Raw genomic sequence first — 22,890 nt, forward strand, 5'->3', positions numbered from 1 at the left:
TGTATATGTATGTCTCATTTTATCAAAGGAAAAAGCGATCACCTTGTGAGTTCTAATATCTCGTTCCTGTAAGGTTTTAGCTAAATGAGTGTTTAAAAGATGATGGTTTTTGAGCCCCCTTTAGCTGATATCGATCGTATCTAGAAATGCTCCGACGTAACAGTTGACTGGACTGATAAGCTCAAACAAATTCTAATTATCAAAAAAAAAAAAGGATACTTGGCTACTGGAACACAACCGAGACAACTTAGAGTTTAGTTAATGAATATTTTTTATACCGAAAATTCTCCTTAATATCGATGGTAATTTTATCTATCATTCAAAGATATGTATATATCTTGATATATAGAATTTTTTTTGTTTAATCACACTTGTCAAGTATGCTTACTATATATAGATAAACGGGCGCAAAAAATGTATATGCGCTTCGACAAAGAGGGCGTCGTTCCACCGAAAAAATTGCTCAGGCACATGAGAAAAGAAGCTTAAAGCGTTCATGGACAAGCTGGAACTGGATTACAACTATACGACATTTGTGCTCTATATAAGGAGAGAATGAAGGTTTTTACTGGCACAAACCACGAGACCCCTTGAAGACACAACCATCTCAAAGCTGGTATACTTTTACTACACGGGAAGGAAAGCCCTACGCGAGATATTGCGTGGTCTTCGTGATTAATCGGCATAAAAAGAACTATAGAAAGGCAAATTGTGTTTTTATGATATCTGTTAGTTGCATGTTGAAAATGTAAAATAGCTCTGGTTTGTTGCACCTCGTCCTATCCATTAGCATGTAAAGGGAGTCTTAATTAGATGGATTCGTCTATATGGTTAAAATGTCATAGATAATATTAGCGTGAAACGTGGCTTTTCCTCAGACAGAATGGCCCTCTACCTGATAAAGAATGCGATGTTTTACCAAAAATGCGACGATTTCGAGCCGCTGACTGAGTGCTCGTAGCTGCATTCTGGTCGGCTAGCGTTAAGCTGCATTGTAAGCGTTCTTTCTGCCTATGGAGCTTACCTTGGAATACGCGAAATGGTCCCAAACTGTCCATAAATACACACCAAACAGACAGCTAACTGACGTGTTGTTAAGTTAGTGATTCAAAATCCTGGTACGAAATAACGATGTAAACATTTTGTATCCAGCTAGGGCTCTCGGGAGTATGACAAAGAACATATTTTCTTTAGTCTAATTCATATTAAAATTTTTTCCTTTAATATTTTCCAGTGGTATATGCTATCTAATGAAAAACAACCGAAACTATCAGTTCAAATTGGGGCACAGTAATATTTGGACGACATTTACTAGTATGGTCATGGGTGTACAAGTAGGAATTGGGTTCTGAAGATGACCGAAATATTCAACTAAGGATCTGTATTGATATTTCTGTTTTGGTAGTCAGATGAATTTGATTGCGTTCCGCAAGTAACCTTTGCCTTCGGAATTACCGTTCGTATCATCTAAAGGCTGTTCTACTTACATCGATGTTATTCGACCGCTGGGCCTCTTCAGCGGCGTGCCATAGATCGTAGATGATAAAAGCTTAGCTCAAATAAACCTCTAACAATAAAAAATATATCTCTAACAAGCAAGCTAAATAATTCGATGAAATATTTCGAATTTTCTATTTTTTTTTTTGTGTTTTCAATATTCGTTGAGTCAGCAACTTTACTGATATACACACAGGAGTGTCCGTCCATACAGTTCTGCTAAATATACGTATGCATTTGTTTGCAAAACGAATCTTTCACATCAACCTTGTTATTTGTAGACAACTTGTGGCAGACGTCACATTGTGAAAATCTCGACCAGAAATCTTGGCAGAAAGCAGCTAATTTTCAGCATCATAACTGTGTCAGCATATTCACAACGTTAGCAGGTGTTGAAAGTGACGGAAGGTCTAAATTCGTGTGCGAAATAGTAGAAAAGTTCCAGTTCCAGGATTTAACATAACACATACGTTTTATTCATATGTGTGTTTCTTGGGTATTTTTTTTTTTTTTGCTTTAACTAGGGACCAATGGCTTTTATTATAATCAGCTATTCCGAAAATTATCATGATATATGTGCAGTATGATAATGGTATTCACTCGTTTATCGTTTCCCGCCAAAAAGGGTGCTAGTTTCCGGCAACGATTATGTTTCCCATTATTGGAATTAAGCACTAGCAGCAGCAAATAGTCTTCATGGATCTATCGCTAATTGCAGTCTTAAATATGCTTCTCAATGGCTATACGAAAACTATACTAGATAAGCCAACAATGGGGTGGTGGCTTGGATAGCCGAATCGATGGTCGAAAATGACTAGAGACAACTGTCCCCACGTTATATATATCTGAATAAATAGATATATTTTGTCTATGATTCAATGATTCAGCATAAAATGTGACACAGTAGCTTTTTGACCTGTTTTTTTTTCACAGAAATAGTTCGTATTCTCAGTTAAAGTATGATTTGGTACTATTTGGATGGTAGATTACTTATACTCCACTGTTGAAGAAGCCTGCACAAGTTCATGAAGGTTGAAAAGGCAATTTCTAAATTACGGTAGTTAAAATCTATAAGGGCAATGTCAAATATGGTGGACAGACACCTCATAAAATGCTGACAATCCATCTCAGCTTTCCACCAAACCATGGAACCAAAATTCATGAAGCTGTAGTGGATTAGATTACCTGCATTAGATTACCGCACAGACGCTACGATCCTTTGTGGCCTGCCCTAGGCTAATGTCCCTATTTCAGTAGCGTTCATCGACGAACGTAACCATCTGCGATTATCGTTTCAGACCCATATTTCACCACAAATCATTGTTATAACGTGGAAAAAAGCAAAAACAAATAGTTTAAATCGCTTAAATCGGCTCGCTTAAATCATGCAGCACCCATTTACCTAATTCTCTTTTTGCATGCACCAAACCAAGAGTCGTGCAACTTGAGATATGTTGGCTTCTTCTACCGCCCTTAACTGTTCGCTACTAATATTTGCAAAAAGTCTTCCACTAGACTTATTCTTAAGTTCAACTTGATATGTTACATAGAATAGAGGAACAACAAGTGAATTAGCGGAGTCTATTAGAAGTAGGCTAATTCAGCGACGAAAACCCTTAGTTCTTCTGGAAACGAGCGGGGTCGATCTGAGCATTCACCAGTATTAGTCGCGTAGGATTGCTCTTATTATTCTATTGTATTGATCCATATCGAATTTGCTACTCGTACTGAGTTATTAAATCAATTTACTTATATATAATAAGGGTACGATGATAAATTCCGCAAGAAACCCCTGTCTGACCTCCGGGTAAAATTTATTCCAAGTTCTTTTCAGACTGCATGCCACCGTGAAAAAAATAACAAAAGCACAAGCGGATCCTCTAAGCCGTTGGCTGTTTTGCCAGGAATTCCCATTCCCACACACGCAAATGCTTGTAATTTAGTATAACATTTCGTTACGAGGCCAGACATGCACAGCAAGATATTGCAGTGACGATGATACTTTTCAGTATAATAAAAGTAGCACCAGCTTCACTTCTTATATTTGACGTAAAATCCTTACCTTCTCTTGGAGATGCCCTACGAAGGAGGCAGCGTTGCTGCCTTAAGACCAATCGCGATTGTCCCAGTTGACTGGCCGGATACTTATTGCCTGTTTAACTAGGAAAACCCGTGGGTTCAGTTTGGCGTCGTCAGCACGAGTATCACGTACAACAAAATGCGTCTCAGTGGCACTAGACAGGGTCTCGAGGGCACCCAAGACGTCGACAAAACAGCTTCGGGCACAGACAGTAAGCCGCAACAGGCACTTATTGTTATGTTGAAAGCATATAACCAGCATATAAAGAACGGTTATTATCGTACTGTGAGTAATAAGCGTCGGCTAGGTAGGGCACTAATTGCAAAATACCCACCGATCCGGCATACAGCGGTGGTGAAATGGTTTTAAACGTTGGAGGTGTTTCGATTGGAAACCAGGTATTTAACACTGACAGAATGTATCTAAGGTACAAGGGCGCCAGAAAGACAGATTCGGTCTTTGCATTTGCTGATCTCATTCTCGATATTTTTTTCGCGTCGGAAATGAAAAGATCATATCACCAAGCGTTTCCATTATAAATGTACTCCTTTTTTGTTCGTAGTTAGTCTTCTTAGGGTTACTGTAGCTCCATGACATTTTTCTTATGGCTAATTTGGGCTTTGTTCCTTTTTATTGTGCACTCTGCCAGCCATAAACCGGATTTCTTCCTTGTGATGGTTTGATGCAAAACTTCGGTAGTGTCCCAAATCCGAACCGTAAAGATAACATCGTACGCGACGCTGGAGTGACGAAGTATCAGTCTAAAAGCTGATTTTCCCTGAGTGGGTTTTTCCTGTTGTCTAGCATCGGCAATTTGACCTTTAATGTCGCCAACGTTAGATTAAAATTGTGGTAAGAAGTGTGCGAAGATAATCGAGTGGTAAGAGAGTAATGTCTTAAACTTCATCAGTTTAAAAAGGTTTCGGTCGCCGCAGAAGTGTTACATCAAGACAAGAGCTGATGTTACTTACCTCCTAGTTTATACTTGAATGCGTTATCAAGCCGTTAAGAAAAACCCACAAAGTGCTTGCTCCCTATGTTTCTAAGGGTGCTTGCCCAGTATAACATTTACGTTTGAATGTCTCGTTACGCATCGGATGCTTCGAGTATCAACTGTGCGGAGAAGGCCAAAGTGTAAACAAACATTTTGTTAATATTGCGACCATTGGTAACCTGACTGGATCACTACAAACTTGAAATCGATGCTCTAAATAATATTTAACCCGAACAGAGCCAGCGTGCGCAAACGTATAAGTGAAACTTCGTATATGACCTTGTTAAGTGCGTGGACGCGACGTGCAATATGTGTGTGTCCGTTTGTACCTCTGGATAAAATTAATTTTACCTAAAACGTGAACCCGATTGTAATATATATATATATATATATATATATATATAAAAGGAAAACGGATTAGGAATAATGGTTACTTTCCTAGGAATTCATGCTAATTTTGCCTGTGACGCTTCCCTATACTTAGAGTCTAAGTTGCTACTTAAAGGAACTAATAGTGTCTACATGGTTGTCCGTACCAACAAACTTTCGCAATGGCGGACAATTTAGTACGTTACCTTCTAACACACGTATCTCAATGTGGTGTTTTTGTTTATTAAAGACGCGTATGCGTGAACAATTCAATCAACTTACTTCTATTTCTTAAACGCTGTGCGGTCGCGTCTAACAATAATTGATCGACCTTGCGCACACATTGAACTGCTTCAACAATTAATTAATGAACTTAATACTCAGAAACGTTGCGTATAACACTTTACGATACTGAACACATATTAAAAATGCTGCAAAACTTCAGTTGTTTATATGTAACATAAAAACGAGGTGAGAATACTATAAGTAAGCCGGCACTCGCTCGGACCTGACTGTCCCGGCTAAGTTAAATTTTTATTACTGAAATTTGTTTTTATTCTTGGTCGAATTTCTCATTTAAATTAAAGCTAAGTGTGTATACCTTGAATATTATTACACTTGTTTTTTTGTATATGGTTGTAAATTCATCACGGGGATATTGCAACAATCTTATGGTCAATAAAAGGTCAAACAAGAAATGTTTCTAGATTATCCGAACTTACAGTGCCCTCAAATCATCTAGTCCGTAAACAGTTTAGGTTATAATATAAAAAATGAATATACGCGGAAAGCGTCGCGGTTTACTATTAAGATTAACAGCCATATTCTGCCTTGCATTATTTTGTTTTAGGCATTATCCTAAAAGCAAATGTTTGTTCGAGAAAGACATTTGGCAACCCTGAAGGTCCAGGTCTGGCCGAAGAATTTATAGAGTAAATCTAATTTATTGCCAGTTAGTCCTTCACAAAACCGTTCACCGCTGTTCCTAAGCGACGTCATACATTTCGCTTGTATTTCCCCATTGTAATCATTTGAAGTTCCCATGCATTTACGGCAATATCCTACGTTTATCCCGTTACATAAGCTTTGAAAGCGGTCATTCTGTTCTTGCCAATCTGGTCGGATTGGACAATATCAACATTGTTTATCATTAGACAGTCATGCTCTTGCCATCATTCCAATATTTGTTACTGTTAATATATCACGATGTTATGACGCGTGTATCGGCTTTCAGCCGTCATTTGCCTTTAATTATATATATTTAAACCTACTTTAACTACGACATCTTTGACTACCCCTAACTGCAATTGCAGAACGAAAACACACGCATCCACGTTTCGGCCGCAACATTCGCTTGAAGCATATACAGAATGCGTCACATTATCTATGATTCCGTAAAGCAAGCTAGTGCAGATATTTCTTTGTTCCCACATTTGCAACGTTCCTCATATGCCCATAGAATAAAATGAGCGGATAGTTTTTGTAGATTCCTGCTCGCGAAGTATTCAGTTGTAACATTGGTCCGATGTCCATCGACGACACCGAAGGCTGATTTCGTTCAATCGCAACGAGGGCTACCGGCGAAACTCTTATGCTTGCTGCCACGCCATAATCCCAAGCAACGTCCAGTAGGACCGTTGCTATTATTATATAATATTATAGCTACTCCAGCTATTGCAGCAGTGTCGACGCTACCGTCACGATTGCTACCATAGTGTCATAACTCCTGTTGTTGTTACTACTTCGGTGTATGAGGGAGCGGGGTGCTTGTCTAATACGAATTTGCCAACAGTGCCCGGACGAACGTTGCTTCAGATGTCTGGCAGCTGAGGGAAAAAGCGCCAGACCGAGGGAGGGAAAGGAAGGGAGCGGGAATAGAACGGCGTTTCAGCCTTCAGTCGACGTCGCGCCACGCCACTTGGCGCTGGCGCTGCGCTCCGCTCCGCGTTCAGTTAGTCGGTGTTGCAGTGCTGCTAGCGGTAGTAATGGTAGCAGTCGCCATTTGAATGTACTAAACAGTCGACCGTAGGTTTATTTTCTGTTGATGAATCCTGTGACTGGTCAGAAGCGAGTGTTATCCTGTCGCGGGACTGTTGCGTCGCTGGGACTTGTGCAATCGATGTAACAGCGTAGCGCTTTGCGATCGTACGCGCATACCTAAACATTAAAGGCGCGCATTAAAAACACCACGTCAATCATACTCCATTAATGGTGATGCTGTTGACACTGAACGAGGAGCCTTAGCTGGTCCAGGTTTAACCACTGTGAACAAACGCCAACATCTGGTGGAAACAAATCCGCCGCCGCCACAAGAAGCACTCTAAGGGTTTATTATTAGATGAACTATTACCGCAAGTACATGTATGACTGTTTTTCATAAATGCTAATCTAAACACGTGTCAAAGAAACAGAGACAACAGAACAGGCATAACGATATTTTTGTGAATTTTCCCTAAGATTCGATGAGATTCAATCGATTGAATTTCAACAAACCAGAGGTAAGCCATGTTGTTGTCCTCCGAAGAGATAGGTCAATGGCGTGACATATAATCTATATACTAATATATAGCGACGTGATCCGCGGGCGCATTATCAGCTGGATGGGAGCTCGATCCAGTAATAGGTGAATGATATGAAGCCACAATGAAATACAGAAAAGTTCACTAATCTTCTACTACAACTGGATTTCAGAACGTGGTTGAGACAGAGACGCATCCTAACTTAGCGGCAGGTTAAAGGTAAGCACAGGATTTGGTTCTGTACACTTTTGTCGAAAACGAGATCTGAATGAATAAATGAAATCATAAGTAGAAAATGTACGTGAAAACATAGGAAACCAGCACTTCGGTTTGAGTATTTAGACTGCTATTTCATTACATTTATCAGTGGCCATCCAAGTAACCTAAGTTACTTAAGACGTTTTTCTTACCGCTTTGACTAACGTCGCCCCTCGGCTCTACGGTCCTACTCACATATTAAATCTGTCTATGCAAACAACGTAATCCAATTTTACAAAAATGGCAAAACACACAAACAGACTTAATTGATACAATTTGCAATATGGTCCAGTTGAACAAATTGAGCCAACGCTTTTCTTGTACTGGTATTGTTCATTTATATGTATTTAAAATAAGCTGTATTTTGTACGATACACTTTCGTTTAATAACACTCACATATATAACACACAGAACACATATATACCTAAATTAACTTGGAGGAGTCGGTAACAATGTCGATCATTCTCGCAAATAGTTCCACCTTTCCTTGTTATTTTTCTTCTTTTTATCGTTCTCTTTTTTGTTAGTGCATAGATCAAATGAGAACTGAGTATTCATATTTAGCATAGAGATACTCCTTGAAAAAGCGCGTCACTTCATGTTGTTTTTCGATCCATATTGATATACAATTTATGTAACAATGTTTATTTTTACGCTAGTACCGCTGTTCCTCAGATCCCCTAAGCTAGTGTTGTTGTCAGCACGAACTTACGTAAGCGTTATTATCGTTGTACTATACTTTTTTTTTTTTTTTTTTACTTTCAAGCATGTCATCAAAAGCTTGAGGCTCATTTACTCGGTGTTGTCACGATCATATCCTCTAATGTTTGTTAAACTACCCATTGCTTTCAATAGACCGTCATTGTTGCCAGTCTAAAGCGCATTGAGATAATCCATCCGGATATCATAGGGGCACTCCTGTCACAACTTCAAAATGTGGAAGGTATCACCGTTCGCCCCTTATTTGTCTGCGAATATCAAAAAGTAAACAGACTTTCAGCTCCATGTCTGTGTCACTTTTTTTTTTTTTTTTTGTTTATCTCTGTTTGCCCCCGCCTTTAATACGCTGTACCTTTGTCCTTGTCTATGCTTGCACTGAACTAAAAGCGGATAAACATCTTGATTCGCGGTCTATCAGAACTGACTTCCAGAGAAGATTCTCTTTTATCTTTGTAAACTTGTTTAAGCTTGCGCATTGACAGTGATATGCATCCGAGTATGTACGTGTTTAACCAGTACCAAGGCCGAGACATTTCAGCGTGCATTCTTTACGATACGCGCTGAAACGCTTTATGAGTTTTTGCTCCTATAATGATCATTCAATCTATATTTTGAAATGCTTTTTGTTTCGCTTTCTTACAGTCAAAGGATTAAAATGACAATGTAATAAAAATAACAATTATTAAGGCTCACGAGAGACAGAAGGTCAAAGCATCACGAAATACCGCTTTCCCCAAGAAAAGTGCGAAGTCTTGCCTAGTGAGCAAAAGATAATATCGTTTGCCTACCTTAGACAAACATACTTATTGTTTGTCACGTAACAACGCAGTAAGCTCTGCCCATTTCTGTAAATACACGGTCGTAACAGTTAGTGATGATATTTGCGAAACATACATACTTGTATTGCCTTATGCAACGCAGCTATTCAACTTTTTTCGTATACCCGCATATATCACTACATGTAAAAGACTCCACGTTCCCTACATCTCATAGAATAAGCTAGTAATCGGATTCTAATATCTGCACAACGTTAGTTCCTAGCAGTAAAAGGTGGACTAGGTCAGACTTAATTGCGGCACACGCTTACATGATATAAACAACATCGGAGGCAGTGAAGTCAACGGACTCATACGCATCGTGGGTGGCAGAAATGCTAGACCCCGTACAATGGAACACAGCGTCAGTTTCTTAGATCTCGCCATGTTCTGCTAAGCCAACGACGCTGCGCTGTACCGTAGATATAGTCGAATATAGATTATGCCGTTCGTGTAAAAAAACCGTATTTCAAGCAACCAATGACTGTTTTCGGAATTTTTCTATACATATGACTTACCGATATTTCTTAATTCTCAGATAAGTTTCTTTGTATTAACTTAGATTTCACAACTTTTGCGAAGTACAGCGCTCTGAAATTTTGCGGCTGCCACATGACATTGATATTAGTGCTAATAAAGTCGATCAGGCAACTTGATTGGTTTTTGTTATCTTTAAATTGCGCGGTATACTTATATTACAACTGTAACTGATGTATGTATAACACAAAGAACGATGTACGGTACGGCTAGAGAGACGCACTCAAGACGTATTTTAATTATTATCATCATCAAATAACGACTAGCTCATCTTGTGCTTAAAACCATTAGATTCACCTTTGTGTATCTGAAGTATAAAAAGAAAGTCTTTAGCGAATTTGATCGGCGAAAATCGATGCTTTATTCATTACGGTATAATTAGGACACATGGGAGAGAAGCCTTGTGACGTTGTCCTTTGTTGTATCGCACTGAAGTTCTTGACGACGACAACCGGATATCGTAAACAACGACAGTGACACACCGCCTATAGAGTAACGGCGCCAATGTAAACTGCAAAGTCGTCGCGTCATTAGCGATGAAAGTTTAACTTACGATTCGATTACGTTACAAATAGTATCAATCAAAGCTGATGAAAGATCGAATTTTTTACGGCGTCGGAAAGAAGCCACTGCTTCTGCAGCTGATTGCTCTGATTCGAGTAAGACAGACAGACAGATCCTCTACATGAAGATGTTCTGACATTTGGCATATTTAATCACTAGTCCAGGTCCCTAGTCGGCGTTTTCTGTGTCCTATTCTTTTTTATAAACTTAATTATAATAATAAAAATTAATAAATTAACATTAATTAGCCCCCACAAAGTAAGATCACACATTAATGGCTCAGATTGCAGGTACACAACTATATAGAGGGTCCAAGGTAGTTCGTCGTTTTATCTTTCCTCCTAAGGTCTGTTTCTTTTCATGCGGAACATGTGATTTAGTTTGAAAAGCATTCTTACGTCCTATTATACTCTTTCTAAACAAGCGAAGAAAGGGTGAAGCCTGCGTTATGCGGCCGATTCCGCGGTTGAAATTTATGAAAAGCTTGATGGACAAAAAGGGCGATTAGCCTTAATTATGAATGGCTCACTGAGAACAAATAAGCATGCGCTGTGATAATAATAATTTTCAAGCGAAGACACAGGCCGTAGATGAACGAAATCCCATTGAATATAAACGACATTTATTTTCAACTGACAACTGATGATCGTCTATATGCGTTCCATTCGCACAAAAAACAAAAGGAGTTTAAAGAATCCTTTTGTGAATTTCTACGCTGAGGAAGTGTGGAGCATTATTGTTCTAGCTACATGGTAGATGTGGGCCTAGGTGTAGGAGTGATAATGATGACGCCGGCAAAATGCCTGATGAGGTGAGACAAAAACTTAAGGCTCCTGTGCGCGCGTTAATTTTACTCGTTTTCTGATAGACAGTTTCAGTTGTCGACTCCTCTATCAAGAGTGAGTTTTAAAATGTGTGAAAAGGCTATTTGCTGCTTTGGGATCGGCCTTAAGTTAGTTCTCTCTGTATTAGGTTCAAAGCTTTATAGAAAATTAGGTATTCAAATTAACATTACACATTTAACTGAGAGAAAAAGTAAAAAAATCGAAAGGTTTAAGTAGTGAGATGTTGAAGAACCTAGGCGTTCAATCACTTAGATTAAATATTACATTTATAAGCCCGTGCAGATGAATAATGCTTGCTTTAATTTACTTTCCGGTTCAGAGTTAAATAATGTTTACCTTAATAGTTTTTACCAATGCAATCATTTTACGGCAGATATACGGCATTAATAAGAGCCATATTCATCTTCATCAGCCGGATAAATTTCTCCCCAGATGCATACTCCAAATATTACCCACGAATTTTTTATAGCGACTACGAGCTAGAAGTAAATTAATCTTTTCACTGCTAACCCCGGACTGGTTATTTCCCAAAATCCAAATAAATGCTTCTCTTTGGTGCGAAGGCAAAACGTGATCTCTCTATCAAAAATACTGTCTAGCTTTGAAGCGAAAATAGAATAAAATCCATAAGCACATTGAGGAAAATATGAAAAAGCCCAGACAGCAGGTTTTCTCATTTGATTAGGTCACACCTTTGCTCTCAGCTTTTCTTTGCATATTTAGGTAATAGGATCTTTGTATGTGGGTCTTGCTCAGCTATTGCGACGCCGAAAGCAGATGCAGCGAATGCCTAGGGGCATAGAATGAATGAATGAATGAACGAACGAGAAATCATATTCGAAAAAGATTTAACGGGGCATTTCTTGCTTACATGTTTTATTGTTATTAACCATTACTCTTGATTTTAGTTTTGCAGCGTCAGTATTTGGCGGTCATAATGTTATTAGCGGTGGTTGGATTCAGTGATGGCCCGTTGAAGCCAAATGCTTTACGTAACGTATTGAACGGTTCGCGTTAACGTCTGATCTACGTTATTTGTGACATCTTCGCAGAAGACGATTTTTGGACTAATTTCATTACACTGGGACAGTCGTCACCAGTTTGTTTTGTTGCAATTCGGGATTTACACCATCGTTAACATCACCGACCAACTCATCTATAGCATTCGAAAATATTTCATAATACCACGTGATTAAGGTCATTTCTACGGCGTAGAAACACGAAAATGATATGAGTCGAACACCGACGACAAAACCGATTTATGGAAAAAAAAATCTAATGTAGCTATATTTTTGCTTTGCTATTTGCGCCGATGATTATCAGTTGGAAATCTGCAACAGCGTTATTGCATCAAGCTTGGAGTCGCCAATAACGAGGGCGATCGGATGGATATACAGCGAGTATAAGTACCGAGAATAAATCAACTGAAAAAATAAGGGAAAATTCTAGTGACTTTTCGCGCTTTCATTGGTGCGTCATCGCCAAAATGGCAATTGCAAAACTCCTATTCACTAAGAATATCGCTACAATTTTACTAGAATGGCTGCAGCCGCCTATGACTGTAGGTACGGCCCGGTAGAATATTTCGGCCAAGATCGCTGGTAGCTAGATCGCTTGTCCCCTATTTTCTTCAAATAGCGTCACGACCAAAGTGTTTGCTACATTTACAGTTCATCGACAGCGGACGCCGTTTGTAGACTCTTCGCGAAGTCCGCATCTGAGCATATCTATTGCTTCTCTCCCTGTTGGTCTATTGGTTATATCTATTGGTCTTCTCAGCCCTCTCTGTTGGAGGGCAGATGGACAAGCAATTTAACTTCCAGACGCCGTCTCAAATACAGTCTGAGCCCTTAGCGCACTGAAAGACCGATCAGCCAGTACCATCGAAGTTCAGAATGCGCACTAACGCCGATATCTGTTTCGCGGACCTTCAACGGCCAATCACGTTGATTGTTATTCCGCCAACGGGAGAATCAATCAACATCACGAGCAACGAAGTTAACCGTTAACCAATTATATAACTGAACTACGAATTTACGTGTTTCTATGCACAACAATAACGTGATACCGTTGCAAATAGATCATTTGAAAATACCTAAGGAATTAACCGTTTTCGTAAATCAATGTGGCGACGTTGTCGCCAGCTGAATAATAAGGTATTAGTGTTTTTTTTTCCCCAAATAGTTTAGCACAGTGGTTACTCTGCCATAAATTGTTTACATTTTTTTTATAATTCAATATACTTCGAAATGGTGATCGAGGGGATGTGTTGCGCAGTATAAGGTCGACCGCTTAAAAAGCTGATTGTAGATAGTAATATGGAAGGCTATATGAGTAATAGTAATTGTACGTGTTATGCGAGTTTCTTAAATATGAGACTTTCGCTAGAGAATGGAATGAATGGCTGCCAGAAGCTAAGCTTGAAGCAAAACGACATGTTCCAGTACTTAGTTTTGCGAATTATCATAATACGATTCTGTGTACCGCCTATATGAAAATTGTTCAATTATATGTAATCTATATCAAAGTTCATAGTCGAACCATCATTCACATGGTCCGAAGCCTAAAAACACTTATTCACAAGAGAAAGAGTTACGCATTAATTTTTCGCTTAATAAATTTGAATGAAAACTTGTGGGGAACGGGGGAGAAGTTCAGTCGTAATTCAAACCCCTTATGATAGTCAGTTGATTTATGATAAAGTCCATTGATACGATCGATAGCTGCGGCCCTGCGTTGATACCGGCTGTAATAAATCGAACACACAGAGTCGAATAGATTACATAGTGGATCTTCGCAAACTTTGAAACTGAACAAAGTTATCAATGAGCGTTATCACATATACAATAATTATTGGCAATATTGAGATAAGCAATTCCAAGCACGTACTGTACGTACGACAACGTATCCGAAATGTACTTAAGTTTCTTGTTTACTGGCTAACGTAAAGCAAATAAGCGCCTTTTCATTCATACGATGTAACACTGGAAAGCAGCCTAGAACCACTGATTCATCTATCTAGGTATGCCTTGATATCACTAGAACAGTTGACATACTGGCAGCGAAACGTAAGGTCGACATAAATCATTTGCATTTCGATTACTTTTTTAATCTGAGTAATATATGTCGCAAACAGTTTAACTAATAGAAGGAATTCTCTTAGATAAAAGAGTAAATCTAGTTAGAATCTTAGATTTTTTTAATGGAACGTTAGGGGGCTAAGCGTATTAACTGCTATATCCGCATATGTTTAGGATATAAAAGAGAATCTGATAATCCAAGAACGTTATTCCAGTACACTATTGTCAGGGTTGTCTATTAAGTGTGAATGTATCGTGGATAATGAACCCCGTCCTCTACGGCGTATTAAAGTGCTAGCTAATTTCCGAAGATACTGTTGTTTGTAGTCAACGGTCGAGAGGTCTTTGTCTATCGAATGGGATTAGCCAGGTATAGAGTAATCGAGACATACCTAGCAGAAAAGGCATCTGCAAATGAAGCCGAAACCAGGCGATATGACCTGACAATCACATATGTTATCTCACCTATCGTTCACTTTTTCCTAATGAATAGGTTGTTTTATTCGGAAGGAATATCCTGACTTTACAAGAGGTTTGTTACGCTAAAAAATGGTGGAAGGAGCAAGCTAAAGAATGGTGCGCTCTTCAGTGTTGATACTAATGATCACGTTGAAAATAGTACACAAGGAAAGGCGATCACGATCTGGAGAAGCAACGAAAACAATTTATTTTTATGACCTTAGTAGAAAAACACAAACGGCACCATAGTTTGTCACTTCATCCGGCTGAAGAAAAGCATCCGAAAAGGAAAGCGAATCGCTAGAGAAGGGCTCCTTAGGGATGCCTATCTCCAGTCTGAGAATTTAGCTAGGTGGATTGGAAGTGACAAGCCAAAGTTTCCACATATCATCAAGAAGCAGACTTATTGCGAGAAAATATTAGGAGATTATATTAGTGTTCATCTAGGCAAAACAGCGACCAAGTTCATAGACGACTGTCAACCTCGATAAGACAACACACACAGATCCGTGCAGCAGATCTGCGTAATAGTGCAGTGCGTAATATGTGCGCCTGTTGAGTTTCAGGACACGTAGTGGGTTAGGTTCGAATTCGGGCATAGACCCACATCGTTTCATGCAGTCATCCTGCGATACGTTATGATTACATAAACCTTTGCTGCGAAAGACAAGCTAAAGTGAAATAGAACAAATTTCGTAATATAGATTCCGTAGATTTCCATAACCAATCTGACGACGCTAGGCTGACCGTTCTTATTCACATATGTATTTACACGAGTATAAAAGCGATGTTAATGTAGTCAGTTGGACAAAATACATACAAACGTTATGGTCATGTGTTAAAGTAAATAACAAATTGTGTTCTATTTATATTCCTGGCCCCTTGTTAGTTTAACCAAATTAATAGATTTGATACTTGTTTGCTTTACCTTTGTTAGTTACAGAACGCACGGTTTATAAAACGCCGCGTCGATACCTTTCACTGTCTGGAAATATGTCCGACGTAATGCACAAGATTATTGGTACCCTGAAGGGTGGAGGAATGAATACCGTCATCAACGTTCTTGAAGATCCTAAACTGATTAACAAACTGGGCAGTGGTCCAGCTGCCTCACAGGAGGCTCGATCCGCTGATGACTTCTCAGTCTCAGAGAAGGCGCAGTGCACCGATCCAGAAATAATCTCCCATGGCCCACATCTAAGTGCTATTTCAACCAAATCTAAACTGTAGACTATATACTTATGATCTCATAATATTCTCAATAATGATAATTTAAAAAACGGTGTATCTTCCTGATATACACATAACGTATACTACCCACACACTGCCCCTACGAAGTGCAGTATCCAATCAGAGAGCAACATTTTGAAAAAATACACGATTTTCTATTATATAACCTTCCTTTTCCTCTTGTGTAATACGAACTAATTAGTTTTTTATTGCCTATTTGCCAGTCGCTTACATCAGATACGTGATGACTAGAAAAAAATTTGTGACGCCGCTCGGCCATATAGAAAGCTCATGCAGTTTTCCTCATTTTAGCATACGTAAGGAATTATCCTTTAACTGAAAGGCTCCTTCAGCTGAAAGCTAAGATATTCATACTTATTTTTTTAGAAAGCGAACTCCCGACTTAGTTGGTACAAGTAAAGTTACACATAAATCGCTTAAATTTATGTTTGCTTCAATTGAAACGAATCCTGATGGAGATACTTAACAGTCAAAACGGGCCTTTACGTAATTAGATACGATTATGTTGCCCTTAAGTGTCAAAACATTTGCATGCTCCATTATTATACTGAGCAAATAAATAATTTTCTTTATTCACGCATGTTGTGTAATATTTGTCGTTGGCGAGTTTTGAAGCAGCGTTTCCTGGGGGTGGAAAACCTGAAGTGAAATAAAAGTAATATTAATTATCAATCTAAACACCGAAGGCTAATATTTAGCAAGACGTCTTCTTGTGCCAAGCATACATAAAGTGAGCACTTCTATTAAACAAACCATACCAGCTACAGGGAACGCTGCTTTTTGCAGTACTACTGTCAGTTTCTTTTATCTAAGTATAGAGCTTGGCCATATCCTATAACGTACCGAAAAAACAAACCGAAATCGGGTAGTAATGGAGTAGTAGTCGAGTTGTGAAACGATTGATTTTTGTTTGGGTAGAAATATTCTAAATCTAAAATACTCCTACCCAAACCATGCTAAATGATAGAAATTTCGTTTAAGGTAAGAATCTGCTGAAAAAACACTGGCCATGGCCGAGACTAGTAGCAACTCAAAGTAAACATTTTTTATCAGAATGTATCTTGCTAAATTCAAAAGCAGCTAATGTGAAAGTTTATAGTTTATCAAGCGCACGTAAATCAAATGTAAGACTTTATTGAGTCGAAAAAGAAAGAATTATATCGAATACTGAAGGAGATTATGATGCTAGCAGATTTAGATTTTTTGTTCTTAATTTTCTAAAAACACACTACGTCGAGTCATTATCCGTATACATACTTATTATCTTCTTAAAATGGTCATCGCATTTGCCAATTTATTTTTCATAACAATGTTAAACAATAATGGTTATGTACAATGTTCTTCTTCTGATGGTTTTGAGATAGTCGGTCCAATGTCATGACCCCAGCGAACCGCTTTCTAAGTTTGACTTCACGAACTATCCCGAAGCTGGCGCCGTAAGACACATCGATAGGCAAAGTAATGAGTCTCCTTTTGCACATCTTACTCAGATATTAAGGTCATCATCGGGGTCGTCTTCCTCATCAAAATCGTCCTCACGGTCCAAAGTGTAGCTGATCTCACCGGCCCTAAGAAAAAATCAGTTTCATTATTCATGATGATTGTCTTGTTGGTATATTATATCTTATCTATCACAACCTGTGATCTTAGTTTAATCTCATTTTTTCCTATTAAAACCTTGAAAAACTTATCTGCTACCTTACATATTGTTTACAAGGTTCAGCGAATCTGATGTCTCAGATCGAATATGCAATTTTTATTACAAAAAAAAGGTCAAGTCCTGGATTGCTGTTTTAGTAGATTAGGAGGAAAAACTACTGGTTATATCTAAAGAACAGGTAACTTAGCATTTCCCTTCTACAAAACAAATTGTGTCAACAATGTTAACAAGCTATACTACTTTATTAAAGTAGCTAAAAATAGAATCAATGAATTGTGGCTGGATTAAAATATGCTGACTCATATCACAACAGCAGATTCAGAGATATTAAAAAAAATCGAAGATCTTCGCCTTTAGTAGAATAACGAAACATCAATAAACATATAAAAATCCTATGAAAGAGACAAAATGAATTCGACACTTACTCTGTGTAAGGCAGGACAAGCTGATCTCTGTCTTTCTTCTCCTCGGCGCTACTGTTTACATTGAACGTCAGTCCAGCAAGCATATTGCTAGCAGAAGCAGCTGGTTTCAGACTCATCTCTGCAGGCCAATTGGTAATTATGGAACTGCTTGCCATAACTCCGTAACTTATCCGGACTTCCTCCTGTTAGATTAAAAATGGAAGAACACAAATAACACAAATCGCGACATCGTCAATTTTAGCAGCTACCAAAGGCTTAGAGAACTCTTACTCCGGCGATACAGACAGACACATATATATGAAGAAAAAGAACAGATACACCAATTAACCTGCATATCTGTTGAGATCGTGCTTAGCTGAAGAATTTATTTTTCCTCCCAATGTTTGCTGGTTCTGGTTTGTCGAGTTAAGTTTCTAATTTTCAACAATTTTTCCTTGGTTTTACTTAAATTTGTCTCAAGTGTAATACTGCAAGGGCCCATACCTTTTGCAGAATAGCTTTTCCCTTCGGCTTTTTCCATAAAGTGTTTACAATGAACAGATCACCTTTTCTTGAGAGCAGTTCCACTCGTTGGCTACATATATACTCTAATTTTTGCAGTTCGTCAGCAGCTGTTAGCTCTCGGTTAGCAACGCAAACCACCTGACGTACTGTATGTGTAAAAACGGACATTATTTATAAGGTGATTATTATTTTTTTATATTTATTATAATTATTATTAATTATAATAAGTGATTTATATTTTACGTTACTACTGCCGCTAATCAATGTTTCAACCTGAATCACAGAATAAGCTAAGTTTTCTAAACTGAAACAGGCGTGAATTTCGTTTCCTTGGGAAAGTTTATAACGAAATTACGAAATTAAATTTAGTCTTCTTTGCTTTTTTAGTCTATTGCCTTTAATTTGATCAATATAATACTTCAATATAATAGCACTGATAATGAAAAACGTGTGTGGAATGAATAGTCACATACGTTGACAAAAGAGATTAAGCATCAAGGCAGTGAAATAACTGAATAATTCTGACACAAAAGGGGAGTCATGAAATATATAGTTAGAACATTTTTGATTAAAATAGCTTACCATTATCATAGGATAACCAGTCGAGTACATCTCTGAAAAGCTGTTTTAGGTCCGCTTTTCCAAGACAGAGTAGCAACTCAACGCCGTGTAAAATCAGCACCGTTGGCGTCGCTGCAAAGAATAGAACGATTCAATCCAAGTGTTTAAATGCCCAAGCTTTACCGTCCACGCTCCTATAATTTGTTCAGCTCCGTTTCTTAGGATAAATACAAAATATCGAATTTGGCCAGCTAATTTCGATAATGGTACAAAGGGTAATATCTGAAAACTTATAAAGCCCCAACGATAGTAGAAATTATAGCACCTACGAATTTTAGTCTACGTTTTGTTCTCTTTTAAGTACCTTTATCAACAGGTGGAGGCCATAAGGTCGAGCAACTCGAGGGTGGCAGAATATCGGGACGCGACGCATTTAGAACTTGTAAGTTATAGCCTCTGAAAAGAGAGATAAAGAAAATGATATAAAATTCTATGTTGTAGTAGATTGAGCATGTTAGCGTTGAGCAATTCATAATATCCCCATGTATAGAAACATTGAGAGATAGTTAGTTCTTAACTATCTTATGAAATATAACTCACTTGTTTCTCAGCACCTCACAGTACAACTTCAAAATTGCGAGAGCACTTTGTTCAGAATCGTCTGAAACGTATACAAAATTCGGATGCTTAGAAATTGAAAGAAGATTAAATAAATCTTCAGTTGGAATTACTACGGTCGACTTGGTGTATGGTAGTTTGTTTTCATTAAATATAAAGCACTTCCAGATGGTGAAAAACACGTAGTCGGTAAGTGCAGAGGTTAGCTGTATACACAGTACTTTTATATCTACCTATGAAAAAAGTTAATTAGACAGTAAAACAGCGGAAGGAAAAATAGGGAGGGGGCAGGGTGTAGAGTAAGTGGCTCATGCGCAGCCCCCTGTGAGCGTTGTTATGGCGATCACAGCTAATTCAGATTTCAGTGTTAGCTAATAACTAATATTTTACCATGCCGTTTCATAGGTTTGTTGGAGAAAAGCCCAGATAAATCTAGCAAAACCCCTTTAAAATAATGCCTAACAACTTAAGTACCAAACGCAAAAAAGTGTAAGATACAGCATCCGATTTTCAACCGAAAAATGTTAAGGTTTTGTAAACTACGTGATATATGTTTTTTTGTATATATAAATGTCAAAGCATGAGTAGTGTATCTTAAATTATAAACGTAATAATATCTTTAATCTACGTAAAAATTGACATATATTCCACGAATGCTCCTGAAATGCTCATTTCAGGTTTAAATAGAGAGTTTCGTATTTAAATGACCGGAGTTCTCACAACTTTAGCGTACAGATCGAGTATCGTTAGGTTGACGTCGATGACGTATTTTAAATCAAATGTAATACACGCCAACTACAACTCTCGTCACTTCGAAAAATAATAATGCGTCTCTTTTTTTTAGTACACTTTTTAATAAAAATGATACGTCCATATATTTTACAAAGAAAACATGGCACGCTTGTGTATAGTATTCATTTTGTTAGCTAAAAGCAAAGGCGAAAACACTTACCATAGATGAGGAACAGCCCCCGAATATCCTCACCTGCGAGAATTTTGTCAGCCATAACACGTTAGCTAATTAATACAATGCTCATGCTTAAAATTAGCATCACAATACTAATTACGTATTGATTTATTATCCGGTTTTTAGGGCAAATTTTGCCCCTTTTTTGCACGCAACAGCTCTTATATTCATCATAAGCGACGCAATAACAAATTCAAACGACTGGCCTGTGTTGCAGATGTAGGTCCGTTAATTTTCGCTTAATGCTCGGAACGATAGAAAGGGTGCGAGCGCGAAACACAGAAGAACAATCATTCCCTACTGAGGTAGGACAACTGAATTTTCGAACAATGGAGAGTTTTTTCATCAGACAGATTTTCTATTGTATATTAGTTTTCTGTGTTCACTGACACGAGATACCCGCTAGATGAGTAAACATGTCATAGTCTTTTAGACGAAAATTTACTATTGGAGCCCCATCCGCCACACGGTGTAGTAAATAACTTTTTGGGCCTACAGAATGATGTTTTCACCTGGAGATCAACCTTAAATTTTAAAACATTTGATTATATTAATTGTTTTAAAAGCTTCGATGAGGCACCGAACATTAATAAGATTTGGCTTCGTTCGAAGTGTGTTTTAATTTGAAACAGGCCGATAACGTAATGAGGTTCTGAGAATGCATTTGGAATATGGAAAAAGAGAGAAGACAAATTAGTAGCGAGACGAAATTCTGTCTAATAAGGATGATGATTATAATAGACTACCGCATTCAGCGAAGCAAAACGAAGTGAATTGATAAATGCATTTATACCTGAGCGAAAGAAGTCGACTTGTTAGTTCTCTCGAAGTTATAGAGATTTAAAGGTGAAGTTGTTTACGCACGACATTAGCAGGGAATATTAACGCGGATATGTAAGTTTTCTAAGGTAACCTTCGTAATTCGAAAAAAATTTTCAAATAGTGCTTGAAATGACAATATCTTCATTAAATCATCATTGTGTAAAGGAACCTCCTCCAATCATGTATTAATGGTTAATTTTGCTTTTTGAGATATATTTTACTTATAGATTATATCTATGGAGTGTTGAAACCTCAATTTGAATAAAGTTAAAGTACATCAGGTAGAAATGATCTAGGAAATTCAATTACCAATTTTTACTCTGTGGTATAATGAAAGCAGTATCAATGTTCTATGGAGTAACCGTTGAAAGAAGATTGCAGCCAACATCACTAAAATCACATGAAGTGTTTGATGTAACCTTCTAAACGACCTCAGAGTAGATTATAACCTGGGTTTCTATTTCACTAGGTCTTATACACCGTATATCATGACATTTCAGCTTAGAATACGGTACTCATAGTATTACTCATGTAGGTTGGTAGTTGAATTTATTTAATTGGTATTTCCATTCAAATCATCTATGTAACTTCCAGTCATTTTCGGTTTCAATAGGGCATAAAACTGATGTAGTGCTTGAGGGACAAATGACTGTTTTTTAGTAGTTTTCTAAAACTTAATTCCAATAACTCTGTCTAGCTCAAAATTTATAATGTATAAAGCATACGATTTTTAAAGGTAAATTGAGTCAGATACCACCAAGTCCCGTTTAGCTCCAACACTTCATCACCGATCTGCTGTACCTATGAAACAACTACCTTGTTAACGTGGCTTTATGTACATTGAGAGACAGTATATCCTTGTAGACAGTGTAACGAAAGAAATTCTAATTTCAATGGCTTCTTCTATTTACGTACTATATATAAAAAAACACACACCATGAATATGATCTTACGAAAGTCAAAAGATACAATTAGTTTAAACGGCTTGATTAATTTCCTTTAGCTCAGCCCAGAAATAGACAAACCCCCACTTCACCCAGGGTCTTCGGTCGTTTAAATAATATTTTTGGCCGATTTGTCTAAAAAGAATGACCTACATGTCTAAACTCCAATTAGTTGGTCCAAATAGAGTTAAGAGCAATTCCAGTTTGATCTTTCTGTTTCATTTTATACGAATTAGTTTTGACAAGCACATGCATAGCACGAAGTATATTGTGTACTATCGTTCTCTTACAAGAACACAGTGGCAGCTCATGTAGTTAACCATACAGTCCACCGGCTAGCACTATCTATGCCATTGCTTTAGTATTATATTACTATTATACGTGCAGCCGTAGCACTCAA

General features: G+C 37.9%; 2 protein-coding genes and 1 long non-coding RNA gene across 6 annotated transcripts in view; 1 reads left to right on the plus strand and 2 right to left on the minus strand.

Annotated features, from left to right (window-relative positions):
* The window catches only part of LOC111242882 (uncharacterized), a 30,792-nt gene extending 26,407 nt beyond the window's left edge, over nt 1-4,385 (minus strand). The window contains exon 1 of the long non-coding RNA XR_015319477.1: nt 3,560-4,385. This is a non-coding gene — a long non-coding RNA (uncharacterized LOC111242882). The remainder of the gene's footprint in view (nt 1-3,559) is intronic.
* A 98-nt stretch (nt 4,386-4,483) lies between these two features.
* On the plus strand, nt 4,484-16,565 carry LOC111255581 (uncharacterized). Of its 3 annotated transcripts, none has more exons than XR_015319475.1 (3): nt 4,484-4,882; nt 7,632-7,678; nt 12,108-14,921. XR_015319475.1 is itself a non-coding variant. In XM_086977942.1 (2 exons), exons 1-2 carry the CDS (start codon nt 4,846-4,848, stop codon nt 15,966-15,968), a joined length of 330 nt encoding a protein of 109 aa, XP_086834068.1. In that variant the 5' UTR covers nt 4,490-4,845; the 3' UTR covers nt 15,969-16,565. The 3 variants fall into 3 exon arrangements, 1 of the variants encoding a protein (XP_086834068.1); XR_015319476.1 differs by lacking the exon at nt 4,484-4,882 and adding an exon at nt 5,427-7,438; XM_086977942.1 differs by lacking the exons at nt 7,632-7,678; nt 12,108-14,921 and adding an exon at nt 15,676-16,565 and having other exon boundaries at nt 4,490-4,882.
* On the minus strand, nt 16,525-20,950 carry Elp5 (Elongator complex protein 5). Of its 2 annotated transcripts, XR_015319474.1 has the most exons (8): nt 20,710-20,950; nt 19,740-19,800; nt 19,504-19,595; nt 19,161-19,271; nt 18,558-18,724; nt 18,075-18,256; nt 17,324-17,557; nt 16,525-16,628 (listed from the first exon to the last, which is right to left on the minus strand). XR_015319474.1 is itself a non-coding variant. In XM_022792699.2 (7 exons), the coding sequence occupies exons 1-7, from the start codon at nt 20,762-20,764 to the stop codon at nt 17,476-17,478; spliced, it is 750 nt and encodes a 249-aa protein (XP_022648434.2). In that variant the 5' UTR covers nt 20,765-20,950; the 3' UTR covers nt 17,104-17,475. The 2 variants fall into 2 exon arrangements, 1 of the variants encoding a protein (XP_022648434.2); XM_022792699.2 differs by lacking the exon at nt 16,525-16,628 and having other exon boundaries at nt 17,104-17,557.
* Between the last annotated feature and the right edge of the window lie 1,940 nt (nt 20,951-22,890).

This window comes from Varroa destructor, unplaced genomic scaffold (assembly GCF_002443255.2).
Source record: "Varroa destructor unplaced genomic scaffold, Vdes_3.0 BEIS01000001.1, whole genome shotgun sequence".
Classification (NCBI taxonomy): Eukaryota; Metazoa; Arthropoda; class Arachnida; order Mesostigmata; family Varroidae; genus Varroa; species Varroa destructor.

What these genes read in the sequence shown, in the direction of transcription:
- LOC111255581 (XM_086977942.1), top strand. Translation starts at nt 4,846, where the DNA reads ATGACCTTGTTAAGTGCGTGGACGCGACGTGCAATAT. An exon ending in GTGGACGCGACGTGCAATAT is followed by an intron (nt 4,883 to 15,675) that starts GTGTGTGTCCGT and finishes TACCTTTGTTAG; the next exon opens with TTACAGAACGCACGGTTTAT.
- Elp5 (XM_022792699.2), bottom strand. Translation starts at nt 20,764, where the DNA reads ATGGCTGACAAAATTCTCGCAGGTGAGGATATTCGGGGGCTGTTCCTC. An exon ending in GGGGCTGTTCCTCATCTATG is followed by an intron (nt 19,801 to 20,709) that starts GTAAGTGTTTTC and finishes TATACGTTTCAG; the next exon opens with ACGATTCTGAACAAAGTGCT. An exon ending in GAAAAGCTATTCTGCAAAAG is followed by an intron (nt 18,257 to 18,557) that starts GTATGGGCCCTT and finishes TTAATCTAACAG; the next exon opens with GAGGAAGTCCGGATAAGTTA.